Raw genomic sequence first — 12,575 nt, 5'->3', positions numbered from 1 at the left:
TTTCTGTAGTGCAGTGCAGGGGAGAGCCTGGGAGCCTTCCTCACAGCAGAGCTGAGCAGGAAAATGGCGCCGTGTGCTGAGGAGAATAGGCCCCGCCCCCTAAAACGGCGGGCTCTTCTCCCGGAGTTTGTGAGATCTGGCAGGGGTTAAATACATCCATATAGCCTCAAGGGCTATATGTGATGTATTTTAGCCATAAAAAAGGTATAATACATTGCTGCCCAGGGCGCCCCCCCCAGCGCCCTGCACCCTCAGTGACCGCTGGTATGAAGTGTGCTGACAACAATGGCGCACAGCTGCAGTGCTGTGCGCTACCTTATGAAGACTGGAAGTCTTCTGCCGCCTGTTTCTGGACCTCTGGACCTCTTCAACTTCGGCATCTGCAAGGGGGGTCGGCGGCACGGCTCCGGGACGAACCCCAGGGTGAGACCTGTGTTCCGACTCCCTCTGGAGCTAATGGTGTCCAGTAGCCTAAGAAGCAAATCCATCCTGCACGCAGGTGAGTTTACTTCTCTCCCCTAAGTCCCTCGTAGCAGTGAGCCTGTTGCCAGCAGGACTCACTGAAAATAAAAAACCTAACTTAAACTTTTATTCTAAGCAGCTCAGGAGAGCCACCTAGATTGCACCCTTCTCGGCCGGGCACAAAGATCTAACTGAGGCTTGGAGGAGGGTCATAGGGGGAGGAGCCAGTGCACACCACCTGATCCTAAAGCTTTTATTATTGTGCCCTGTCTCCTGCGGAGCCGCTAAACCCCATGGTCCTGACGGAGTCCCCAGCATCCACTTAGGACGTTAGAGAAACTATTGGTAGTTTTTTCTCCCCAAACATAATACCCTTTTTTGAGGTACCTGGGTTTATATCAGAAATGTGTAATACCTCTTTCATTGCCTCAATCATGCAACGAATGGCCCTAGTGGACATTAAATTTGACTCATCGTCGTCGACACTGGTATCAGTATCCGTGTCGACATCTGTGTCTGCCATCTGAGGTAGTGGGCGTTTCAGAGCCCCCGATGGCCTTTGAATTGTCTGGGCAGGCACGAGCTGAGAAGCCGGCTGTCCCGCGTTTGGCATGTCGTCAAATTTTTTATGTAAGGAGTCGACACTTGCACGTAATTCCTTCCATAAGTCCATCCACTCCGGTGTCTGCCCCGCAGGGGGTGACATCACATTTATAGGCATCTGCTCCGCCTCCACATAAGCCTCCTCATCAAACATGTCGACACAGCCGTACCGACACACCGCACACACACAGGGAATGCTCTTAAGGGAGACAGGACCCCACAAAAGCCCTTTGGGGAGACAGAGAGAGAGTATGCCAGCACACACCAGAGCGCTATATAATGCAGGGACTAACTGAATTATGTCCCCTTATAGCTGCTATAAGTTATACTGCGCCTAAATTTAGTGCCCCCCCTCTCTTTTTTACCCTTTCTGTAGTGTAGACTGCAGGGGAGAGTCAGGGAGCTTCCTTCCAGCGGAACTGTGAGGGAGAAATGGCGCCAGTGTGCTGAGGGAGATGGCTCCGCCCCTTTTTCGGCTGACTTTTCTCCCGCTTTTTTATGGATTCTGGCAGGGGTAATTACCACATATATAGCCTCTGGGGCTATATATTGTGGTTATTTTGCCAGCCAAGGTGTTTTTATTGCTGCTCAGGGCGCCCCCCCCCCCCCCAGCGCCCTGCACCCTCAGTGACCGGAGTGTGAAGTGTGTATGAGGAGCAATGGCGCACAGCTGCAGTGCTGTGCGCTACCTTGGTGAAGACTGAAGTCTTCTGCCGCTGATTTTCCGGACCATCTTCATGCTTCTGGCTCTTTAAGGGGGACGGCGGCGCGGCTCCGGGAACGAACATCAAGGACGGGTCCTGCGGTCGATCCCTCTGGAGCTAATGGTGTCCAGTAGCCTAAGAAGCCCAAGCTAGCTGCAAGCAGGTAGGTTCGCTTCTTCTCCCCTTAGTCCCTCGTTGCAGTGAGCCTGTTGCCAGCAGGTCTCACTGTAAAATAAAAAACCTAACATATACTTTCTTTCTAGGGGCTCAGGAGAGCCCCTAGTGTGCATCCAGCTCGGCCGGGCACAGAAATCTAACTGAGGTCTGGAGGAGTGGCATAGAGGGAGGAGCCAGTGCACACCAGATAGTACCAAATCTTTCTTATAGAGTGCCCAGTCTCCTGCGGAGCCCGTCTATTCCCCATGGTCCTTACGGAGTCCCCAGCATCCACTAGGACGTCAGAGAAATATTTATTTATAAAGTGCCAACATATTTTACTAACTCTGCTACAGCCAGGTTATAAACAATGTGACATGCATTACACTTCTCCTCATAGCGGGAAGAGGCCCTACCTATTTTGTCAGTCCCAGGCCCCACAATTTCTGATGGCAGCCCTGCATTACACTATGCCATAATTCCATAATAATCTGTTGCATTTCCATAAACAATGATTTAGCCAATAGATGAACTCTCCTGTTAGCAGCGAATGAGGAGACAGTCCATTATTACCCCTCATGTGTATGACGGAGTGTTGTTTTTCCAGCATACTTTTACAATTGTAAGATCTGATTGATTTTAGAAAGAGGGTGGCGTGAAAATGCCATCACTGGGTAAGGACTGCCCCTTGCTGACCGGTTAGGCAGCTAATTTAGGGCCTAATTCAGCATGTCTTGTAGTTTTGCACGAAGTCGCAAAACTACAACTCCTTTCTCTGCCCCACATGCTGGGTCCACTCCCTCCCCCCCTCCGCTAAAATGCAATCGCAGCGCTAAACAGCGGTGCGCTCGCATGTTTTGGGTTGCCCGCTGCCTGCGCTGCTTAACTGTTAAGGCAGTCGCTGGGTCACCATGTTTTAGGTCATAGTGGCTGCTTATAATGTCACGCAGCTGCTGCGGCCAGCCCCGCAAATGGTCCGGACGCGCCTCCGTTGTCCGGACTGCTTACCCCCCTTGTCGCGTTGCCGCCCCCCAGCCGGGACTTACATTGTGATCGCGTGGGATCGCAATCTAAATCCTGGCGTGCGTGCATGCGCAGAAGTGCGGAAATCGGCGAATAGTAAATTTCCGCACTTCAGTGTAGCATGCTGAATTAGGCCCTTATTCAGGTTTGTTAGCAAACCAAAAATGTTAGCAGTTGGGCAAAACCATGGGCCTATTTCAGATCTGATCGCTGGGGAGTGTAAATTCGCCGTGCAAGTGTGCGACCGCATGTGTAGCTGAGCTGCAAAAATTCACTTTGTGCAGTCAGTGCGCAACCTAGGACTTACTCCTCCAGTGCGATGAGAACGGGCTGTTCGGAGCCGGAGCTGACATCAGACACCCTCCCTGAAAACGCTTGGGAACGCCACTCCCAGTAAACGCTCAGTTGCCACCCACAAACGTCCTCCTTCTGTCAATCATCCTGCGAACGCCCGTGCGATCGGATTTTTTGCACCATCCTATCGCTGACCGGCAATGCCCGTTGTTGCTGTCCGAAGCGTGTGCGCATTGCGGTGCATACGCAGTTAGGACCTGATCGCCCGCTGTGCAAAAAACTCACAGCAGCGATCAGAGCTGAATTACCCCCCTTATTGCACTGCAGGTGGGGCAGATGTAACGTGCACAGAGAGTTAGATTTGGGTGGAGTAAGTTCAAGCTGAAATTGCAGTGTATAAATAAAGCAGCCAAGATTTACCCTGCACAGAAACAATATAACCCACCCAAATCTAAATCTTTCTGCACACGTACATCTGTACCACCTGCAGTGCAACATGGTTTTGCCAATTGCTAACCTTTTTAGGTTCGCTAACAAACCTGACTAACCCCGTTAATTCCTTGCAAAATTCAACAAAAAAAATAATGGTGTGGTTATATTAACACTAGCTGAATACCCGTGCTTCGCTACGGAATTTAAAGAATAATGCCAATCTTTGTCAGGTCGCACCTCTGGGCTTCCCCGGATTGATGCTGTCAAAATGCTGGTGCTGAGGAGAATAATCCGCCTCCTTCTCTGCCCCGTCCCTCCTCTGATGCAGCCCTGCTCAGTGCTGTAAATGCTGGGACGACAGGCCAAGCTCCACCCGCTGAACAGTATGTTAAATATGTTAGGTTTGCAGGCTGACTCTGTCAAAGGGTCCTAGGTCTACTTGCTTAGCTTCGACACTAAAGTATGTCTCTGACCCTACCCGTTTGTACCTCTGCTCCTACCTGTAGGTGCCTCTGCTCCTACCCGTATGCCCCTACCCGTGTGTGCCTCTTTCCTTACCCGTGTGTGCCTCTGCCCCTACCCATGTGTGCCTCTGCCCTACCCATGTGTGCCTCTATCCAGGGCCGGTGCTAGGGTGTTCGGCACCCCCCTGCAAACTATAAATTTGCGCCCTCCCATTCTTTACAAAGGGACTGCGCACATAATGCTTTTACACATAATGCTCCCAGTAGTAGTGCCGCTTACACACGTATCGTCCCCTGCAGTAGTGATGCTTACACACATAACGCCTCCTGTACCAGTGACGCTTATACAAGATGCAGTGACGCTTACACACGTAACACCCCATGCAACAATGACGCTTACACACGTAACGCCCCCTGCAGCAGTAAGCTTACACACGTAACGCCCCCCTGCAGCAGTGAGCTTACACACGTAACGTCCCCTGTAGCAGTGACGCTTGCACACGTAACGCCCCTGTAGCAGTGACGCTTGCACACGTAATGCTCCCTGTACCAGTGACGCTTGCACGCGTAACGCCCCCTGTACCAGTGACGCTTGCACGCATAACGCCCCCTGTAGCAGTGACGCTTACACACATTATGCTGCACAGTCACACATACACATACTGTACATACATTACACACATACAGTACAATCACACATACACACACATATACACAGATACTGTATACATATACACACACATACTGTATACGTATACACTCACACACACTTTCACTCACTCTTTCCAGCCAATTACATAAAGAAGTCTGGCAACTTGACCTTCTGTGTTGCAGCAGCCTGGCCCCGTGTAACTCTGCCCCCTTGTAGATCCGCCCAGCACACTGCACTTTGAGGTGAGTCTGTGACAGGGAAGGGGAAGAAGAGGCTTCATGATGCTGGCTCCGCTGCCTGTCATAGAGTGTGACAGGTGCAGCAGCCAGCATCAGCAGGGGAACTCAGCACAGGGATGCAGAGCAGGAAGAGCGCCTCTCCTGCCTGGCGCCTACCTGCTTTGCATCCCTTTGCTGAGCGGTAAGCGCCGGGCCTGCCTCTATCCTTACCAGTGGGTGCCTCTGCCCCTACCCGTGGGTGCCTCTGCCCTTACACATGGGTGCCTCTACCCCTACCCGTGTGTTCCTCTGCCCCTACCCATGGGTGCCTCTGCCCCTACCCATGGGTGCCTCTGCCCCTACCCATGGGTGCCTCTGCCCTACCCACGGGTGCCTTTGCCCCTACCCATGGGTGCCTCTGCCCCTACCCATGGATTCCTCTGTATAAATTGCTCCAGGCATTCCAGAGTTATGCCAGAAAACTATGGATTTTTACATGTCATCCCCTTCCCACACACACCCCTAGGGGTGCTAGGGGTGTCTTACCATCACAGTATTTGTTTTCAAATTGCAAGTCATACGTGTACAAAGTTTGGTGTCAATTGTTCCAGGCATTCCAGAGTTATGCTGGAACATACATACATATATAAATAAACACATAGATCCATTATATATATATATATATATATATATATATAGATTCAAATAACATGATAACACATTTTATTTAAATTGTACCTCTTAAATTTGTCTTTCCTGTCCTTTATATCATCTGCCTCATTATGTGTGAAGAGATCAGTAATCCTCGTTAAGAGGTTTGCATTGATGCAGTTCATATTGCATGGGGTTGCAACAATGGCACTCAAGTTTTTATGACAGTAGTCAATGCATTCCTGTACCTATATAAAAGAATAAGGTAAAAAGGGAAGAAAAAAACCCCAAAACATTATTTCTATGCCCATATAATAAAACAATTTTATATATATATATATATATATATATATATATACACATACATATATTTATTACGTTGCACATATAGATGGCATTACTCTTTAAGATGTCACAAAATCTATAAACATTAAACTGGTAGAAAAAACCCCATAAACTGTAGCGGAGGAATTGAACAGGTCAATCAAGTGATCCAGTAATCCGTATGGTAACATTATAATAAGAATTTACTTACCGATAATTCTATTTCTCGGAGTCCGTAGTGGATGCTGGGGTTCCTGAAAGGACCATGGGGAATAGCGGCTCCGCAGGAGACAGGGCACAAAAAAGTAAAGCTTTACTAGGTCAGGTGGTGTGCACTGGCTCCTCCCCCTATGACCCTCCTCCAGACTCCAGTTAGGTACTGTGCCCGGACGAGCATACACAATAAGGGAGGCATTTTGAATCCCGGGTAAGACTCATACCAGCCACACCAATCACACCGTACAACTTGTGATCTAAACCCAGTTAACAGTATGACAACAGAAAGGGCCTCTTAAAGATGGCTCCTTAACAATAACCCGAATTAGTTAACAATAACTATGTACAAGTATTGCAGATAATCCGCACTTGGGATGGGCGCCCAGCATCCACTACGGACTCCGAGAAATAGAATTATCGGTAAGTAAATTCTTATTTTCTCTATCGTCCTAAGTGGATGCTGGGGTTCCTGAAAGGACCATGGGGATTATACCAAAGCTCCCAAACGGGCGGGAGAGTGCGGATGACTCTGCAGCACCGAAAGAGAGAACTCCAGGTCCTCCTTTGCCAGGGTATCAAATTTGTAAAATTTTACAAACGTGTTCTCCCCCGACCACGTAGCTGCTCGGCAGAGTTGTAATGCCGAGACCCCTCGGGCAGCCGCCCAAGATGAGCCCACCTTCCTTGTGGAGTGGGCTTTTACAGTTTTTAAGGCTCTGACAACGTCCAACAACTTGGAGTCCTCCAAGTCGCTAGTGGCCGCAGGCACCACAATAGGTTGGTTCAGATGAAATGCTGATACCACTTTAGGGAGAAAATGCGGACGAGTCCGCAGTTCTGCCCTATCCGAATGGAAGATTAGATAAGGACTTTTATAAGATAAAGCCGCCAATTCAGATACTCTCCTGGCAGAGGCCAGGGCTAGTAACATAGTCACTTTCAATGTGAGATATTTCAAATCCACCTTTTTCAATGGTTCAAACCAATGGGATTTGAGGAAATCTAAAACTACATTTAGATCCCACGGTGCCACCGGAGGCACCACAGGAGGCTGTATATGCAGTACTCCCTTGACAAAAGTCTGGACCTCAGGGACAGAGGCCAATTCTTTTTGGAAGAATATTGACAGGGCCGAAATTTGAACCTTAATGGATCCCAATTTGAGACCCATAGATAATCCTGATTGCAGGAAATGTAGGAAACGACCCAGTTGGAATTCCTCCGTCGGAACCCTCCGATCCTCGCACCACGCTACATATTTTCGCCAAATGCGGTGATAATGTTTCACGGTGACTTCCTTCCGTGCCTTAATCAAGGTAGGAATGACTTCTTCTGGAATGCCTTTCCCTTTTAGGATCTGGCGTTCAACCGCCATGCCGTCAAACGCAGCCGCGGTAAGTCTTGAAAAAGACAGGGACCCTGCTGTAGCAGGTCCCTTCTCAGAGGTAGAGGCCACGGTTCGTCCGTGAGCATCTCTTGAAGTTCCGGATACCAAGTCCTTCTCGGCCAATCCGGAACCACTAGTATTGTTCTTACTCTTCTTTGCCGTATGATCTTCAATACCTTTGGTATGAGCGGCAGAGGAGGAAACACATACACTGACTGGTACACCCAAGGAGTTACCAGTGCGTCCACAGCTATTGCCTGTGGATCTCTTGACCTGGCGCAATATTTGTCCAGTTTCTTGTTGAGGCGAGACGCCATCATGTCTACAATTGGTCTTTCCCAACGGTCTATTAACATGTTGAAGACTTCTGGATGTAGACCCCACTCTCCCGGATGAAGATCGTGTCTGCTGAGGAAGTCTGCTTCCCAGTTGTCCACGCCCGGGATGAACACTGCTGACAGTGCTATCACGTGATTCTCCGCCCAGCGAAGAATCTTGGCAGCTTCTGCCATTGCACTCCTGCTTCTTGTGCCGCCCTGCCTGTTTACATGGGCGACCGCCGTGATGTTGTCCGACTGAATCAACACCGGCTTTCCTTGCAGGAGAAGTTCCGCCTGGCTTAGAGCATTGTAGATTGCTCTTAGTTCCAGAATGTTTATGTGAAGAGACTTTTCCAGACTCGTCCATACTCCCTGGAAGTTTCTTCCTTGTGTGACTGCTCCCCAGCCTCTCAGGCTGGCGTCCGTGGTCACCAGGATCCAATCCTGAATGCCGAATCTGCGGCCTTCTAATAGGTGAGCCTTCTGCAACCACCACAGAAGTGACACCCTTGTCTTTGGTGACATGGTTATTCGCAGGTGCATCTGCAGATGCGACCCTGACCATTTGTCCAACAGATCCCTTTGGAATATTCTTGCATGGAATCTGCCGAATGGAATTGCTTCGTAAGAAGCCACCATTTTTCCCAGGACTCTTGTGCATTGATGTACTGACACTTTTCCTGGTTTTAGGAGGTTCCTGACCAGATCGGATAACTCCTTGGCTTTTTCCTCTGGAAGGAAAACCTTTTTCTGAACCGTGTCCAGAATCATTCCTAGGAACAGCAGACGAGTTGTCGGGATTAAATGGGATTTTGGAATATTCAGAATCCACCCGTGTTGTCTTAGCACCTCTTGAGATAGTGCTAAAGCTGTCTCCAGCTGTTCTCTGGACCTTGCCCTTATTAGGAGATCGTCCAAGTATGGGATAACTAATACGCCTTTTCTTCGAAGAAGAATCATCATCTCGGCCATTACCTTGGTAAAGACCCGAGGCGCCGTGGACAATCCGAACGGCAGCGTCTGAAACTGATAGTGACAGTTTTGAACAATGAACCTGAGGTACCCCTGGTGTGCGGGGTAAATCGGAACGTGTAGATACGCATCCTTGATGTCCAAGGATACCATAAAGTCCCCTTCTTCCAGGTTCGCTATCACTGCTCTGAGTGACTCCATCTTGAACTTGAACTTTTTTATGTAGAGGTTCAAGGACTTCAGATTTAGAATAGGCCTTACCGAGCCATCCGGCTTCGGTACCACAAATAGAGTGGAATAATACCCCTTTCCTTGTTGTAATAGGGGTACTTTGACTATCACCTGCTGAGCGTACAGCTTGTGAATGGCTTCCAACACCCTCTCCCTTTCGGAAGAGACGGTTGGTAAGGCAGACTTCAGGAAACGATGAGGAGGATCCGTCTCTAATTCCAACCTGTACCCCTGAGATATTATCTGCAGGATCCAGGGGTCTACCTGCGAGTGAGCCCACTGCGCGCTGTAATTTTTGAGACGGCCCCCCACTGTCCCCGAGTCCGCTTGAGAGGCCCCAGCGTCATGCTGAGGTTTTTGCAGGAGCCGGGGAGGGCTTCTGTTCCTGGGAAGGAGCTGCCTGTTGGTGTCTCTTCCCTCTTCCTCTGCCTCGTGGCAGGTACGACAAGCCCTTTGCTCTCTTATTTTTGTAGGAGCGAAAAGGCTGCGGTTGAAAGGTCGGTGCCTTTCTCTGTTGGGGAGTGACTTGAGGTAAAAAAGTGGATTTCCCGGCAGTAGCCGTGGCCACCAAGTCTGATAGACCAACTCCAAATAACTCCTCCCCTTTATACGGCAAAACCTCCATGTGACGTTTTGAATCCGCATCGCCTGTCCACTGTCGTGTCCATAAGGCTCTTCTGGCTGAAATGGACATAGCACTCACCCGAGATGCCAGTGTGCAAATATCCCTCTGTGCATCACGCATATAGATAAATGCATCCTTTATTTGTTCTAACGACAGTAAAACATTGTCCCTATCTAGGGTATCAATATTTTCAATCAGGGATTCTGACCAAACTACTCCAGCACTGCACATCCAGGCAGTTGCTATAGCTGGTCGTAGTATAACACCTGCATGTGTGTATATATTCTTTTGAATAACTTCCATCTTTCTATCTGATGGATCCTTAAGTGCGGCCGTCTCAGGAGAGGGTAACGCCACTTGTTTGGATAAGCGTGTGAGCGCCTTGTCCACCTTAGGGGGTGTTTCCCAGCGCGCCCTAACCTCTGGCGGGAAAGGGTATAATGCCAATAACTTTTTTGAAATTATCAACTTTTTATCAGGAGCAACCCACGCTTCATCACACACGTCATTTAATTCTTCTGATTCAGGAAAAACTGTTTGTAGTTTTTTCACACCATACATAATACCCTGTTTTACGGTATCTGTAGTATCAGCTAAATGTAACGTCTCCTTCATTGCCAAAATCATATAACGTGTGGCCCTACTGGAAAATACGTTTGAATTTCTACCGTCGTCACTGGAATCAGTGCCCGTGTCTGGGTCTGTGTCGACCGACTGAGGCAAAGGGCGTTTTACAGCCCCTGACGGTGTTTGAGGCGCCTGGACAGGCATTAATTGATTGTCCGGCCGCCTCATGTCCTCAACTGACTGTTTAAGGGAAGATAAACCATCACGTAATTCCACAAATAAAGGCATCCATTCTGGTGTCGACCCCCTGGGGGGTGACATCTGCATATTTGGCAATTGCTCCGCCTCCACACCAATATCGTCCTCATACATGTCGACACCACGTACCGACACACACCGCAAACTCACAGGGAATGCTCTAATGAAGACAGGACCCACTAGCCCTTTTGGGGAGACAGAGGGAGAGTCTGCCAGCACACACCACAAAGCGCTATATATACAAGGGATATCCTTATATTAAGTGCTCCCTTATAGCTGCTTTAATATATATATATATATATAGCCATTAATGTGCCCCCCCTCTCTGTTTTACCCTGTTTCTGTAGTGCAGTGCAGGGGAGAGACCTGGGAGCCGTTCTGACCAGCGGAGCTGTGACAGAAAATGGCGCCGTGTGCTGAGGAGATAGGCCCCGCCCCTTTTTCGGCGGGTTCTTCTCCCGCTATTTTTCCAGTCAGGCAGGGGTTAAATATCTCCATATAGCCCCTATGGGCTATATGTGAGGTATTTTTAGCCTTGTATAAGGTTTATATTTGCCTCTCAGAGCGCCCCCCCCCAGCGCTCTGCACCCTCAGTGACTGCCCAGTGAAGTGTGCTGAGAGGAAAATGGCGCACAGCTGCAGTGCTGTGCGCTACCTTATGAAGACTGAGGAGTCTTCAGCCGCCGGTTTCCGGACCTCTTCACGCTTCAGCATCTGCAAGGGGGTCGGCGGCGCGGCTCCGGGACCGGACTCCACGGCTGGGCCTGTGTTCGATCCCTCTGGAGCTAATGGTGTCCAGTAGCCAAGCAGCAAATCCACTCTGCATGCAGGTGAGTTTACTACTTTCCCCCTAAGTCCCACGTTGCAGTGATCCTGTTGCCAGCAGGACTCACTGTAAAGAAAAAAACCTAAACTAAACTTTCTCTAAGCAGCTCTTTAGGAGAGCCACCTAGATTGCACCCTTCTCGTTCGGGCACAAAATCTAACTGGAGTCTGGAGGAGGGTCATAGGGGGAGGAGCCAGTGCACACCACCTGACCTAGTAAAGCTTTACTTTTTTGTGCCCTGTCTCCTGCGGAGCCGCTATTCCCCATGGTCCTTTCAGGAACCCCAGCATCCACTTAGGACGATAGAGAAATATATTTTGGCGGGTTTTTATATCACTGACACGCTATTCTGCACCCCAAACCAGAAACCAGCTTTGATATACTCACTAACGAATCCATCTTTAAAAACTCAGATGAGATCAGAATTGAAATAACGTTTCCAGGTTCTGTAATCAAAGAGGCTTATATTTAGAAATTTTGATAGTTTATACAATATTCACTTTATTTTTTTTTTACTTGTTTAATGATCTTGGCAGAAAATATTTGGTCCCTAAAAAAAAATTTTTTTATATGAATTCAGGTGTAAGCAGCGGATATCCTCTGGTCGCTGGACCAGTTAAAGGAAGTAAATATGCAGATGATTAAATGATATTTTATTTTTCTAAACGTGTTGAAAGACTAAAAGAAAATCTGCTGGAATTGTTGAAAACCTGTATACCAACCCAGTTTTGGTACATCCTGCTTGTCCATTTCATTTGAATTCCGCTTGACGTATTTTATCAGCCAATTAAAGATATGCACATCACAGTGGACAGATATATCCACTTCCTCCCATCGTTGGGCATCTGTAGTTAAATATTCTGCAAAGTACTTCATCTCCGAGATCAGAACATCTCGTGGACACACAAAGTCTTCTCTCAGGTTCTTGGCTTCGTCACATACATGAATGACCATATTTGGCCTTGAGAAGGAGAATGCGGTAAGTATATTTCAGTATCAGTCATTATGCAGGTTTGATTAAGTATATTTTGCTGTTAAGTTAGCTGTATTTAGTCAATATAGTAAAATGTATTTAACATTATGTGCTAGGTTTTTTTTTTGTTTTTAATCTCTTACAATTATGAATCATCCATTAAATTTGAATCTCAGGCATACACCAAATATTGGCCCTAATTCAGCATTAATTGTAG

General features: G+C 48.3%; 1 protein-coding gene across 3 annotated transcripts in view; it reads right to left on the bottom strand.

The window, feature by feature from the left end:
• Positions 1-12,575, bottom strand: part of SANBR (SANT and BTB domain regulator of CSR) — a 202,157-nt gene that overhangs the window by 131,145 nt on the left and 58,437 nt on the right. For all 3 annotated transcript variants that reach the window (XM_063918229.1, XM_063918227.1, XM_063918228.1), the window contains exons 6-8: positions 12,108-12,346; positions 11,773-11,831; positions 5,747-5,907 (exon numbers count right to left, since the gene is read on the bottom strand). In XM_063918229.1, coding sequence (XP_063774299.1) covers positions 5,747-5,907; positions 11,773-11,831; positions 12,108-12,346 — 459 coding nt within the window. The remainder of the gene's footprint in view (positions 1-5,746; positions 5,908-11,772; positions 11,832-12,107; positions 12,347-12,575) is intronic.

Source organism: Pseudophryne corroboree, chromosome 4 (assembly GCF_028390025.1).
Source record: "Pseudophryne corroboree isolate aPseCor3 chromosome 4, aPseCor3.hap2, whole genome shotgun sequence".
Classification (NCBI taxonomy): domain Eukaryota; kingdom Metazoa; phylum Chordata; class Amphibia; order Anura; family Myobatrachidae; genus Pseudophryne; species Pseudophryne corroboree.
Note: the sequence above shows the minus strand (reverse complement) of the source record. Positions and strands in the feature narration are given on the sequence as shown.